Below are 14,797 nucleotides of genomic sequence, written 5' to 3'. Positions count from 1 at the left end.
TGCTATTTTTGTAGAGCCCAAGTTTAAAATATGGATAAGGCGGTTGAACATGAACATCTCAAGACAAACTAAAGCATGTGACACAAACAATGACTCTACAAAAGGACTGACCGGGGAACTAAGACTGATGTACACATGAGGGGTGATTACAAATGAGGTACAGATGGGGCAGACAGAAACACATAGAACCAAGAAAACCTAGACCGGGGAACAAACATATAGAAATACAAGACCTAGACACTACAATCAATCAGAGCAAAGTCTGTGACTCTGTGACACAAATCCAAACAGACATTTTGAAATTGTTCACGCAGCAGCAGTTGACTAAATAACATTTCATGTTTTAATACTGTATGTGACAAAGTTAAGCATGTTGGTGAAGCTGTACGTAACACATGCTTACAGGATACTTTAGGATCACTAAACATTGATGACTATTTGGTTACCATTACTACTTTAGTTACTAGTTACTTTGCAGATATAAATCATTATATTATAAAACATACATTAACCACTTCAGTCCTATTTTATACCTGAAAATAACCGATCTACAAGCTCACAACGCGTCGTTGTGAGCTTGTAGATCTGCTATTTTCAAACATTTGAGTACTTTTACTTTTGGTACTTTGAGTATATTTTGATGCCAATATTTGTATACTTCTACTCAAGTAACATTTTGAGCACAGGCCTTTTGGTTGTGACAGAGTACTTTTATAATGTGGTGTTGCTACTTTTACTTAAAGTAAAATATCTGAGTACTTCTTCCACCACTGAGTAGGGGGAGCGCAACATTTTGCTCCAATATGGGCATGGATTATTAGGAGGACTGCCTCTAACAGTGGTTCTCAAAGTAGGGTCAGCGTTCCTTCATTGGGTAAATGGAGAGTACAAATAGAACCAAATCCATTTGCTTCACCCTGTACTGTACATGGGGGTCCTTGAAATTAGTTTTAGAACCTACTGCTGTAAAATGCACAGTGTATGGCCTCGATAATAGCGCTTCGGTGTCCCCTGCTGGCTGTGGGAGGAAGTGCACCCATCCTGCCTCTCACCTGTTTGCCGTTGTGCGTGACGGAGGAGAGGATGGTGCGCAGGGTTTTGAAGCCCATGGCGATGTCCAGGAGATGAGCAGCAAAGAAGAAGTTGTTGTAGTGGCCCAGGATGGACATGGTGGTGTACCACACCAGGTACAGAAAAGACTGGTTCACAAACAAGAGCAAAAAGGTACCGAGTGGTCAGAAGCCAAAGTAACACCAAATTATCCATTAAAGGGAAAACGTCACAGATTTCTAACCGGAACCGTGATGTTATTTTGTGAGGAGGACAGTATGATAATGGAACGTAACATTTATAAGGAGTTGAAACTGTTGTACACACTCACATTGTCTGTGAACACCACTCCCATTTTCCAGATGTGGTACTTTGTATCAACTGAACTCAACCTGTGGGAAAACAACATGGCGCTATTACGGGAGGCCCTGTTTGTAACTGATTTGTGGACACCCTCTTATGAAAGCATTCTAGCCCAGTGGTTACCATACATTGGATCATTTTTGGGTCATGAGTTAATATCCTTTTTCTACATTTCCTAAAAAAAATCTAGTATTTCAAAAGATTGAAAAAATATATATACGATTTTCTAGTCAGTGCAACTCACCAGGACACCAGTGAAGCGTCCTTGGTCACCGTCTCCTCGGTAGGATTGAAGTCCAGGGCGCTCTTATCCAGCCCAAGAAGCTCAGCGATCCTCTCCGCTCCGTACAGGTCTCCATACTTCTTGATCACCTACACACAGCAGCCAAACAGGTACAGCTAGCAGAGTAAGAGAAAAAGCTTCACCCTGTACAGAACAGTAAGCTGTAGGCAAAAATAATCATATAAATATGCAACTTACTTTACGCTTAACAAATTTGTCCCAGTAGTTGTTGGGGAAGGAACTGTTGAAGAAGAATTAAGACAAAAACGAATTAAAATCATTTTATAATATTGTTCAGTAAGAGATCTAAATCAGTAGCTTCACAAAGCCAGGCAAAATCTCACAAGTTTGAGGGCTGGCTTTGTAAGGCTCCAAAAAAGGACACTGTTTTAGAAACTAGCTGACTCACAGTCACAGAATACTACTGTATTAATAATGTATGTGTCACTCTCAAGGCTCGCTATTAAACTTTTGTCACTGTATATTTGCACATAAATGAAAATGTTCCTCTGCCATTACCCATCCTAACTCTTAGGAACAGTGAGCACTATACAGCTCACGGGGATCAGTAAGTTGTTAATGCCTTGCTCAGGGACACTTACAGTAGACACATACAGTAGGCTGGACCCGAGGTGCCAACCTTCTGTTTCCCTGTCTGTCTCTCTACCCACTACTGCCCCCAACAGTATGTGGATTATGACATTATGGTGTAATTTGGTGGTCTGAGGCCGAGGTCAAGAAGGTCAAACATTAATGGCGTAGCCAGAACGCTAGCGTAGGCCGGGCCTAGGCAGGAGTGGGTGGGCGCACACGTGCGCCCAGCCATTTGTGTGTTTTGGGTACTTTTTTTGCGGGTTTGTGATGGATAAACTGTTATCAAAATGGCTGAATATAATATTAAAAAAATGGGGGGGAAAAAAAAAAAAAATATATATATATATATATATATATATCATCGAGCTCTGGACTTGGTACATTTATTTTTTCACCATTGTGTCACTACCGAAACGAAAGTTTGTCACTACCGAAACAAAAGTTAAATCCGAAAAAATCACTAAGTGTGGAGGCCAAAATCGTCCCCCCAAAAACCTGTTAGGAGTACGTTTCAGGCAATTTAGAGTTGATTGGTAGTACCCTTTGTAGTGACTTTTTTTGGTCCCTAACATTCATCGAGCTCTGGACTTAGTACATTTATTTTTTCACCATTGTGTCACTACCGAAACGAAAGTTTGTCACTACCGAAACGAAAGTTTAATCCGAAAAAAGCACCGAGGAGGCCAAAAAAAAAATCGTCCCCCCAAAAACCTGTTAGGAGTACGTTTCAGGCAATTTAGAGTTGGTTGGTAGTACTTTGTAGTGTACTTTTTTTTTTCACCATTATGTCACTACCGAAACGAAAGTTTGTCACTACCGAAACGAAAGTTAAATCTGAAAAAAGCACTAAGTGAGGAGGCCAAAAAAAATAATCGTCCCCCCAAAAACCTGTTAAGAGTACATTTCAGTTTAAATATAAATGAGTGTGAAAGTTAATGTGTGATTTTCTTGAACCTGTAAATGAGTCAAGAGGTAAAAGACACTGGTATGGCTCTCCTGGTTCACTAGGACAGGGTTCAAATCCCTGCAGTGTCCCGCTGATTGCATTTACAGGTTAAAAGTGTATTCATAGGTGTAGTAATTTACAGGTACATTTTTCAATCAAACAAGGAGATGAAGCAACATAAATTCCAGAGGTGTTTTAAGCCATTAAGACCGGGAAGGCATCTGTGTAACCACTTTAACCATTATCTTTGGCTATTCAAAAATATCAGATATACAAGCTCATTAGCGTGGCACTCAGTGCTGCGCTATGCGCTTGTAGAACTGCTAATTTAAAAAAATTAAATTAAATTACGTTTCAGGCAATTTAGAGTTGATTGGTAGTACTTTGTAGTGTAACATTTTTTGGTCCCTAACATTCATCGAGCTCTGGACTTAGTAAATTTATTTTTTCACCATTGTGTGGAGGGAAGTGTGGAGGCCAAAATCGTCCCCCCAAAAACCTGTTAGGAGTACGTTTCAGGCAATTTAGAGTTGATTGGTAGTACTTTGTTGTGTACATTTTTTTTTTCACCATTATGTCACTACCGAAACGAAAGTTTGTCACTACCGAAACGAAAGTTAAATCCAAAAAAAGCACTAAGTGAGGAGGCCAAAAAAAAAATCGTCCCCGCAAAAACCTGTTAGGAGTATGTTTCAGGCAATTTAGAGTTGATTGGTAGTACTTTGTTGTGTACATTTTTTGGTCCCTAACATTCATCGAGCTCTGGACTTAGTAAATTTATTTTTTCACCATTGTGTGGAGGGAAGTGTGGAGGCCAAAATCGTCCCCCCAAAAACCTGTTAGGAGTACGTTTCAGGCAATTTAGAGTTGATTGGTAGTGATTTTTTTGTGAATTTCTTTTTCCGTTTCGGTAGTGACAAAAAGTGACGAGTGACAAAAAACAGAAAAAAAATGGTTCCCCCAAAAACCTGTTAGGAGCACGTTTCAGGCAATTTAAAGCTGATTGGTAGTGATTTTTTTGTGATTTTTTTTTCCGTTTCGGTAGTGACGAAAAGTGACGAGTGACAAAAACAGAAAAAAAAATGTTCCCCCAAAAATCTGTTAGGAGCACGTTTCAGGCAATTTAAAGCTGATTGGTAGTGATCTTTTTGTGAATTTTTTTTTCCGTTTCGGTAGTGACGAAAAGTGACGAGTGACGAAAACAGAAAAAAAATTGTTCCCCCAAAAACCTGTTAGGAGCACGTTTCAGGCAATTTAAAGCTGATTGGTAGTGATTTTTTTGTGATTTTTTTTTTCCGTTTCGGTAGTGACGAAAAGTGACGAGTGACGAAAACAGAAAAACAAATGTTCCCCCAAAAACCTGTTAGGAGCACGTTTCAGGCAATTTAAAGCTGATTGGTAGTGATTTTTTTGTGAATTTTTTTTTCCGTTTCGGTAGTGACGAAAAGTGACGAGTGACGAAAACAGAAAAACAAATGTTCCCCCAAAAACCTGTTAGGAGCACGTTTCAGGCAATTTAAAGCTGATTGGTAGTGATTTTTTTGTGAATTTCTTTTTCCGTTTCGGTAGTGACGAAAAGTGACGAGTGACGAGTGACGAAAACAGAAAAAAAAATGTTCCCCCAAAAACCTGTTAGGAGCACGTTTCAGGCAATTTAAAGATGATTGGTAGTGATTTTTTTGGGAATTATTTTTCCCGTTTCGGTAGTGACGAAAAGTGACGAGTGACGAAAACAGAAAAAAAATTGTTCCCCCAAAAACCTGTTAGGAGCACGTTTCAGGCAATTTAAAGCTGATTGGTAGTGATTTTTTTGTGATTTTTTTTTTCCGTTTCGGTAGTGACGAAAAGTGACGAGTGACGAAAACAGAAAAAAAATTGTTCCCCCAAAAACCTGTTAGGAGCACGTTTCAGGCAATTTAAAGCTGATTGGTAGTGATTTTTTTGTGAATTTCTTTTTCCGTTTCGGTAGTGACGAAAAGTGACGAGTGACGAGTGACGAAAACAGAAAAAAAAATGTTCCCCCAAAAACCTGTTAGGAGCACGTTTCAGGCAATTTAAAGATGATTGGTAGTGATTTTTTTGGGAATTATTTTTCCCGTTTCGGTAGTGACGAAAAGTGACGAGTGACGAAAACAGAAAAAAAATTGTTCCCCCAAAAACCTGTTAGGAGCACGTTTCAGGCAATTTAAAGCTGATTGGTAGTGATTTTTTTGTGAATTTTTTTTTCCGTTTCGGTAGTGACGAAAAGTGACGAGTGACGAGTGACGAAAACAGAAAAAAAAATGTTCCCCCAAAAACCTGTTAGGAGCAAGTTTCAGGCAATTTAAAGATGATTGGTAGTGATTTTTTGGGGAATTTTTTTTTCCGTTTCGGTAGTGACGAAAAGTGACGAGTGACGAAAACAGAAAAAAAAATGTTCCCCCAAAAACCTGTTAGGAGCACGTTTCAGGCAATTTAAAGATGATTGGTAGTGATTTTTTGGGGATTTTTTTTCCCCGTTTCGGTAGTGACGAAAAGTGACGAGTGACGAAAACAGAAAAAAAATTGTTCCCCCAAAAACCTGTTAGGAGCACGTTTCAGGCAATTTAAAGCTGATTGGTAGTGATTTTTTTGTGAATTTCTTTTTCCGTTTCGGTAGTGACGAAAAGTGACGAGTGACGAGTGACGAAAACAGAAAAAAAAATGTTCCCCCAAAAACCTGTTAGGAGCACGTTTCAGGCAATTTAAAGATGATTGGTAGTGATTTTTTTGGGAATTATTTTTCCCGTTTCGGTAGTGACGAAAAGTGACGAATGACGAAAACAGAAAAAAAATTGTTCCCCCAAAAACCTGTTAGGAGCACGTTTCAGGCAATTTAAAGCTGATTGGTAGTGATTTTTTTGTGATTTTTTTTTTCCGTTTCGGTAGTGACGAAAAGTGACGAGTGACGAAAATAGAAAAAAAATTGTTCCCCCAAAAACCTGTTAGGAGCACGTTTCAGGCAATTTAAAGCTGATTGGTAGTGATTTTTTTGTGAATTTTTTTTTCCGATTCGGTAGTGACGAAAAGTGACGAGTGACGAAAACAGAAAAAAAATTCTTCCCCCAAAAACTTGTTAGGAGCACGTTTCAGGCAATTTAAAGCTGATTGGTAGTGATTTTTTTGTGATTTGTTTTTTTCGTTTCGGTAGTGACGAAAAGTGACGAGTGACGAAAACAGAAAAAAAATTGTTCCCCCAAAAACCTGTTAGGAGCACGTTTCAGGCAATTTAAAGCTGATTGGTAGTGATTTTTTTGTGAATTTTTTTTTCCGTTTCGGTAGTGACGAAAAGTGACGAGTGACGAGTGACGAAAACAGAAAAAAAAATGTTCCCCCAAAAACCTGTTAGGAGCACGTTTCAGGCAATTTAAAGATGATTGGTAGTGATTTTTTGGGGAATTTTTTTTTCCGTTTCGGTAGTGACGAAAAGTGACGAGTGACGAAAACAGAAAAAAAATTGTTCCCCCAAAAACCTGTTAGGAGCACGTTTCAGGCAATTTAAAGCTGATTGGTAGTGATTTTTTTGTGAATTTTTTTTCCCGTTTCGGTAGTGACGAAAAGTGACGAGTGACGAAAACAGAAAAAAAATTGTTCCTCCAAAAACCTGTTAGGAGCACGTTTCAGGCAATTTAAAGCTGATTGGTAGTGCTTTTTTTGTGATTTTTTTTCCCGTTTCGGTAGTGACGAAAAGTGACGAGTGACGAGTGACGAAAACAGAAAAAAGATTGTTCCCCCAAAAACCTGTTAGGAGCACGTTTCAGGCAATTTAAAGCTGATTGGTAGTGATTTATTTGTGATTTTTTTTTTCCGTTTCGGTAGTGACGAAAAGTGACGAGTGACGAAAACAGAAACAAATTTGTTCCCCCAAAAACCTGTTAGGAGCACGTTTCAGGCAATTTAAAGATGATTGGTAGTGATTTTTTGGGGAATTTTTTTTCCCGTTTCGGTAGTGACGAAAAGTGACGAGTGACGAAAACAGAAAAAAAAATGTTCCCCCAAAAACCTGTTAGGAGCACGTTTCAGGCAATTTAAAGATGATTGGTAGTGATTTTTTGGGGAATTTTTTTTCCCGTTTCGGTAGTGACGAAAAGTGACGAGTGACGAAAACAGAAAAAAAATTGTTCCCCCAAAAACCTGTTAGGAGCACGTTTCAGGCAATTTAAAGCTGATTGGTAGTGATTTTTTTGTGAATTTTTTTTCCCGTTTCGGTAGTGACGAAAAGTGACGAGTGACGAAAACAGAAAAAAAATTGTTCCCCCAAAAACCTGTTAGGAGCACGTTTCAGGCAATTTAAAGCTGATGGGTAGTGCTTTTTTTGTGATTTTTTTTCCCGTTTCGGTAGTGACGAAAAGTGACGAGTGACGAGTGACGAAAACAGAAAAAAGATTGTTCCCCCAAAAACCTGTTAGGAGCACGTTTCAGGCAATTTAAAGCTGATTGGTAGTGATTTATTTGTGATTTTTTTTTTCCGTTTCGGTAGTGACGAAAAGTGACGAGTGACGAAAACAGAAACAAATTTGTTCCCCCAAAAACCTGTTAGGAGCACGTTTCAGGCAATTTAAAGCTGATTGGTAGTGATTTATTTGTGATTTTTTTTTTTCGTTTCGGTAGTGACGAAAAGTGACGAGTGACGAAAACAGAAAAAAAATGTTCCCCCAAAAACCTGTTAGGAGCACGTTTCAGGCAATTTAAAGCTGATTGGTAGTGATTTTTTTGTGATTGTTTTTTTCCGTTTCGGTAGTGACGAAAAGTGGCGAGTGACGAGTGACGAAAACAGAAAAAAAATTGTTCCCCCAAAAACCTGTTAGGAGCACGTTTCAGGCAATTTAAAGATGATTGGTAGTGATTTTTTTGTGATTTTTTTTTTCCGTTTCGGTAGTGACGAAAAGTGACGAGTGACGAAAACAGAAAAAAAAATGTTCCCCCAAAAACCTGTTAGGAGCACGTTTCAGGTAGTCTGGGAGGCATTGCCTCGGAGTTTGGACGGCGGGGGCGCGGCCACTGCGTTGTGATTCAAATCAACAGCCAATGAAGAAAAGGGGGCGGGATCCACATGCAGTGGTGTTGGTGTCTAAATAGGATCGACGGGAAGCAATTTCCCCTTGAGAAATTTCGGCCGCCATTGTTGTGTACTGCTGTTTGCCTCTCGTCGGACTTTTTAGACGAGTTGCACAGCTCTCAGACCGGTAAGAGGCGTGTCCGCTCAGATTCAGAGCGTAAATAACATCCGGCCCACAAATCCCAGGGCTCTGGCCCAGAAGTTCCTCGCCGAGCCGGCGAAAACTTCTGGGAACTCAGATTACGTTTCAGGCAATTTAAAGCTGATTGGTAGTGATTTTTTTGTGATTTTTTTTTTCCGATTCGGTAGTGACGAAAAGTGACGAGTGACGAAAACAGAAAAAAAATTGTTCCCCCAAAAACCTGTTAGGAGCACGTTTCAGGCAATTTAAAGCTGATTGGTAGTGATTTTTTTGTGAATTTTTTTTTCCGTTTCGGTAGTGACGAAAAGTGACGAGTGACGAGTGACGAAAACAGAAAAAAAAATGTTCCCCCAAAAACCTGTTAGGAGCACGTTTCAGGCAATTTAAAGCTGATTAGTAGTGATTTTTTTGGGAATTTTTTTTCCCGTTTCGGTAGTGACGAAAAGTGACGAGTGACGAAAACAGAAAAAAAATTGTTCCCCCAAAAACCTGTTAGGAGCACGTTTCAGGCAATTTAAAGCTGATTGGTAGTGATTTTTTTGTGATTATTTTTTTTCCCGTTTCGGTAGTGACGAAAAGTGACGAGTGACGAAAACAGAAAAAAAATTGTTCCCCCAAAAACCTGTTAGGAGCACGTTTCAGGCAATTTAAAGCTGATTGGTAGTGATTTTTTTGTGATTTTTTTTTTACGTTTCGGTAGTGACGAAAAGTGACGAGTGACGAAAACAGGAAAAAAAATGTTCCCCCAAAAACCTGTTAGGAGCACGTTTCAGGCAATTTAAAGATGATTGGTAGTGATTTTTTTGTGATTTTTTTTTTCCGTTTCGGTAGTGACGAAAAGTGACGAGTGACGAAAACAGAAAAAAAATTGTTCCCCCAAAAACCTGTTAGGAGCACGTTTCAGGCAATTTAAAGCTGATTGGTAGTGATTTTTTTGTGAATTTTTTTTCCCGTTTCGGTAGTGACGAAAAGTGACGAGTGACGAAAACAGAAAAAAAAATGTTCCCCCAAAAACCTGTTAGGAGCACGTTTCAGGCAATTTAAAGCTGATTGGTAGTGCTTTTTTTGTGATTTTTTTTCCCGTTTCGGTAGTGACGAAAAGTGACGAGTGACGAGTGACGAAAACAGAAAAAAGATTGTTCCCCCAAAAACCTGTTAGGAGCACGTTTCAGGCAATTTAAAGCTGATTGGTAGTGATTTATTTGTGATTTTTTTTTTCCGTTTCGGTAGTGACGAAAAGTGACGAGTGACGAGTGACGAAAACAGAAACAAATTTGTTCCCCCAAAAACCTGTTAGGAGCACGTTTCAGGCAATTTAAAGCTGATTGGTAGTGATTTATTTGTGATTTTTTTTTTTCGTTTCGGTAGTGACGAAAAGTGACGAGTGACGAAAACAGAAAAAAAATTGTTCCCCCAAAAACCTGTTAGGAGCACGTTTCAGGCAATTTAAAGATGATTGGTAGTGATTTTTTTGTGATTTTTTTTTTCCGTTTCGGTAGTGACGAAAAGTGACGAGTGACGAAAACAGAAAAAAAAATGTTCCCCCAAAAACCTGTTAGGAGCACGTTTCAGGCAATTTAAAGCTGATTGGTAGTGATTTTTTTGTGATTTTTTTTTTCCGATTCGGTAGTGACGAAAAGTGACGAGTGACGAAAACAGAAAAAAAATTGTTCCCCCAAAAACCTGTTAGGAGCACGTTTCAGGCAATTTAAAGCTGATTGGTAGTGATTTTTTTGTGAATTTTTTTTTCCGTTTCGGTAGTGACGAAAAGTGACGAGTGACGAGTGACGAAAACAGAAAAAAAAATGTTCCCCCAAAAACCTGTTAGGAGCACGTTTCAGGCAATTTAAAGATGATTGGTAGTGATTTTTTTGAGATTTTTTTTTTCCGTTTCGGTAGTGACGAAAAGTGACGAAAAGTGACGGGTGACGAAAACAGAAAAAAAATTGTTCCCCCAAAAACCTGTTAGGAGCACGTTTCAGGCAATTTAAAGCTGATTGGTAGTGATTTTTTGGGGATTTTTTTTTCCCGTTTCGGTAGTGACGAAAAGTGACGAGTGACGAAAACAGAAAAAAAATTGTTCCCCCAAAAACCTGTTAGGAGCACGTTTCAGGCAATTTAAAGCTGATTGGTAGTGATTTTTTTGTGATTATTTTTTTTCCCGTTTCGGTAGTGACGAAAAGTGACGAGTGACGAAAACAGAAAAAAAATTGTTCCCCCAAAAACCTGTTAGGAGCACGTTTCAGGCAATTTAAAGCTGATTGGTAGTGATTTTTTTGTGATTTTTTTTTTACGTTTCGGTAGTGACGAAAAGTGACGAGTGACGAAAACAGGAAAAAAAATGTTCCCCCAAAAACCTGTTAGGAGCACGTTTCAGGCAATTTAAAGATGATTGGTAGTGATTTTTTTGTGATTTTTTTTTTCCGTTTCGGTAGTGACGAAAAGTGACGAGTGACGAAAACAGAAAAAAAATTGTTCCCCCAAAAACCTGTTAGGAGCACGTTTCAGGCAATTTAAAGCTGATTGGTAGTGATTTTTTTGGGAATTCTTTTTCCCGTTTCGGTAGTGACGAAAAGTGACGAGTGACGAAAACAGAAAAAAAAATGTTCCCCCAAAAACCTGTTAGGAGCACGTTTCAGGCAATTTAAAGCTGATTGGTAGTGATTTTCTTTTTTCGTTTCGGTAGTGACGAAAAGTGACGAGTGACGAAAACAGAAATATAAATGTTCCCCCAAAAACCTGTTAGGAGCACGTTTCAGGCAATTTAAAGCTGATTGGTAGTGATTTTTTTGTGAATTTTTTTTTCCGTTTCGGTAGTGACGAAAAGTGACGAGTGACGAAAACAGAAAAAAAAATGTTCCCCCAAAAACCTGTTAGGAGCACGTTTCAGGCAATTTAAAGCTGATTGGTAGTGATTTTTTTGTGATTTTTTTTTTTCGTTTCGGTAGTGACGAAAAGTGACGAGTGACGAAAACAGAAAAAAAATGTTCCCCCAAAAACCTGTTAGGAGCACGTTTCAGGCAATTTAAATCTGATTGGTAGTGATTTTTTTGTGATTTTTTTTTTCCGTTTCGGTAGTGACGAAAAGTGGCGAGTGATGAAAACAGAAAAAAAAAATGTTCCCCCAAAAACCTGTTAGGAGCACGTTTCAGGCAATTTAAAGCTGATTGGTAGTGATTTTTTTTGTGAATTTTTTTTTCTGTTTCGGGTAGTGACGCTACCGAAACGAAGAAAAAATCGTCCCCCCAAAAACCTGTTAGGAGTACGTTTCAGGCAATTTAGAGTTGATTGGTAGTACTTTGTTGTGTACATTTTTTTTTTCACCATTATGTCACTACCGAAACGAAAGTTTGTCACTACCGAAACGAAAGTTAAATCCGAAAAAAGCACTAACTGAGGAGGCCAAAAAAAAAATCGTCCCCCCAAAAAACATTTAGGAGTACGTTTCAGGCAATTTAGAGTTGATTGGTAGTACTTTGTAGTGTAATTTTTTTTTTCACCATTATGTCACTACCGAAACGAAAGTTTGTCACTACCGAAACGAAAGTTCAATCCGAAAAAAGCACTAAGTGAGGAGGCCAAAAAAAAAATCGTCCCCCCAAAAACCTGTTAGGAGTACGTTCCAGGCAATTTAGAGTTGATTGGTAGTATTTTGTAGTGTAATTTTTTTTTTTACCATTATGTCACTACCGAAACGACAGTTTGTCACTACCGAAACGAAAGTTAAATCCGAAAAAAGCACTAAGTGAGGAGGCCAAAAAAAAATTTGTCCCCCCAAAAACCTGTTAGGAGTACGTTTCAGGCAATTTAGAGTTGATTGGTAGTACTTTGTAGTGTAAAAAAAACATTTCACCATTATGTCACTACCGAAACGAAAGTTTGTCACTACCGAAACGAAAGTTAAATCCGAAAAAAGCACTAACTGAGGAGGCCAAAAAAAAAATCGTCCCCGCAAAAATCTGTTAGGAGTACTTTTCAGGCAATTTAGAGTTGATTGGTAGTATTTTGTAGTGTAATTTTTTTTTTCACCATTATGTCACTACCGAAACGAAAGTTTGTCACTACCGAAACGAAAGTTAAATCCGAAAAAAGCACTAAGTGAGGAGGCCAAAAAAAATAATCGTCCCCCCCAAAAACCTGTTAGGAGTACGTTTCAGGCAATTTAGAGTTGATTGGTAGTACTTTGTTGTGTATTTTTTTTTTTTTCACCATTTTGTCACTACCGAAACGAAAGTTTGTCACTACCGAAGCGAAAGTTACATCCGAAAAAAGCACTGAGTGAGGAGGCCAAAAAAAATAATCGTCCCCCCTAAAACCTGTTAGGAGTACGTTTCAGGCAATTTAGAGTTGATTGGTAGTACTTTGTAGTGTAACATTTTTTGGTCCCTAACATTCATCAAGCTCTTAATTTTTTCACCATTGTGTGGAGGGAAGTGTGGAGGCCAAAATCGTCCCCCCAAAAACCTGTTAGGAGTACGTTTCAGGCAATTTAGAGTTGATTGGTAGTACTTTGTAGTGTACATTTTTTTTTTCACCATTATGTCACTACCGAAACGAAAGTTTGTCACTACCGAAACGAAAGTTAAATCCGAAAAAAGCACTAAGTGAGGAGGCAAAAAAAATAAATCATCCCCCCAAAAACCTGTTAGGAGTACGTTTCAGGCAATTTAGAGTTGATTGGTAGTACTTTGTAGTGTACATTTTTTTTCACCATTATGTCACTACCGAAACGAAAGTTTGTCACTACCGAAACGAAAGTTTGTCACTACCGAAACGAAAGTTAAATCCGAAAAAAGCACTAAGTGAGGAGGCCAAAAAAAAAAATCGTCCCCCCAAAAACCTGTTAGGAGTACGTTTCAGGCAATTTAGGGGGGCGCTATGAGCTTGTATATCTGCTATTTTTGAATAGCCAAAGTATAAGAGGGGACCCCCTGGAACCCCCCAAGGACCCCTTGAGAAACAATGAGCTAATGGCTCCAGACAGACTCACGGAGTATTGATGACCAGTCTGTCCCACTGTCCCTTGATGTCATCGTCCGACGGCTGCTCCGTGATGTAGAGGCCGTCGAACTCCAGCTTCCTGGCGATCTCCTTCTCTCGCTTGAACACCACCAGGGGCACCTTGGGCACAGCACACATATTCACTTTCAGCTCACAATATTTGGGAGCATGGAACTCAGAGATTGATATCGGCTGACTGTGGCAATTTAACAACCTCTAGAAGTGTCTTTGTGTATGTGTGTGTATGTGTGTATGTGTGTGTGTATGTGTGTGTGTGTGTGTGTGTGTGTGTGTGTGTATGTGTGTGTGTGTGTGTGTGTGTGTGTGTGTGTGTGTGTGTGTGTGTGTGTGTGTGTGTGTGTGTGTGTGTGTGTGTGCGCGTGCAAGCGTAACAAGTTGAAATATGGAGATGCCAGGTTTCTAGCCGACAGTAGTCTAGCGTGGCCTAGACTACATCTTCGGAGAGAGAATGCGTGTGATCCCATTGGTTCACCGATCTGTCCGTCAGCCCCCGCCCCGTCAACACAACATTTGGAGCGACACCCACTGCACTCTGGTTGGTTGGGGAAATGAAACACTTCCTACTGTATGCCCGGAACACTGACTCGCTGGTCCAGGCTCTTATTTTTTTAATAGCAAAAATAAAAAATAAAAGCCTGGAGATCGAGGCTAAGCGTGGCCAGGCTGTTGGCTCCCACAATGTTCAAAATGCTTCCGGTCATACAGGCTGGAGCAACGGAAGCTCTGTTGATGATCAAGCGATTAAAGTGGATGTGACGCCTCCTCCCCACTTCCGTTTCGTCTTTACAGTCGCGCCAAAGTTATCCCAATATGAATCAAAATCCTTTAAGCATATATGGCTTGCTGCTCAGCAGAAATGGAAATTTTAAAAAAATGTAATGATATTTTAAAACATATTTTCGTGAAAGGGAAATGACGAACACATGCCTCTGTCGGATTTCGGGAGGTGTAGTTCCAGACTCAATACAGCATTTGGAGATTTGTGGAATAGTTGTCTGGCTACGCGAGACTAACCCGACAGCAACAATATAATAAGTGAGCGTCCAGGTGACATGTGGTACTGTCAGTGGTGTAAAAAGTAGCCTACTACATTTTTTTGAACTACATCTTAAGTAAAAGTATCAATACCACAATGTAGTAATACTCCATAACAAGTAAAAGTCCGTAATTCTAAATTTACTTAAGTAAAAGTACAAAAGTATTGGCATCAAAATATACTTAAAGTACAGAAGGTAAATGTACTCATTAAGCAGAATCTCCCATTTTAAGTTTTGAAAATGTATACAAATCTTTTGAAAATCTACAAGGTCACATTAGATC

The 14,797-nt window shown here is 39.1% G+C and overlaps 1 protein-coding gene across 1 annotated transcript in view; it reads right to left on the bottom strand.

Moving 5' to 3' along the window:
• Positions 1-14,797, bottom strand: part of LOC311036625 (ryanodine receptor 3) — a gene marked incomplete at its 5' end in the record, with an annotated part of 257,158 nt that overhangs the window by 6,812 nt on the left and 235,549 nt on the right. Inside the window, 5 exons of the mRNA XM_084045450.1 lie at positions 1,053-1,199; positions 1,382-1,442; positions 1,658-1,785; positions 1,895-1,937; positions 13,446-13,576. Of these exons, the coding sequence (XP_083901576.1) occupies positions 1,053-1,199; positions 1,382-1,442; positions 1,658-1,785; positions 1,895-1,937; positions 13,446-13,576 (510 nt within the window). The remainder of the gene's footprint in view (positions 1-1,052; positions 1,200-1,381; positions 1,443-1,657; positions 1,786-1,894; positions 1,938-13,445; positions 13,577-14,797) is intronic.

This window comes from Gymnoscopelus microlampas (assembly GCF_963454915.1).
Source record: "Gymnoscopelus microlampas genome assembly, chromosome: 20".
NCBI classification, from domain to species: Eukaryota; Metazoa; Chordata; class Actinopteri; order Myctophiformes; family Myctophidae; genus Gymnoscopelus; species Gymnoscopelus microlampas.
This window is presented reverse-complemented; position numbering and strand designations above follow the sequence as displayed.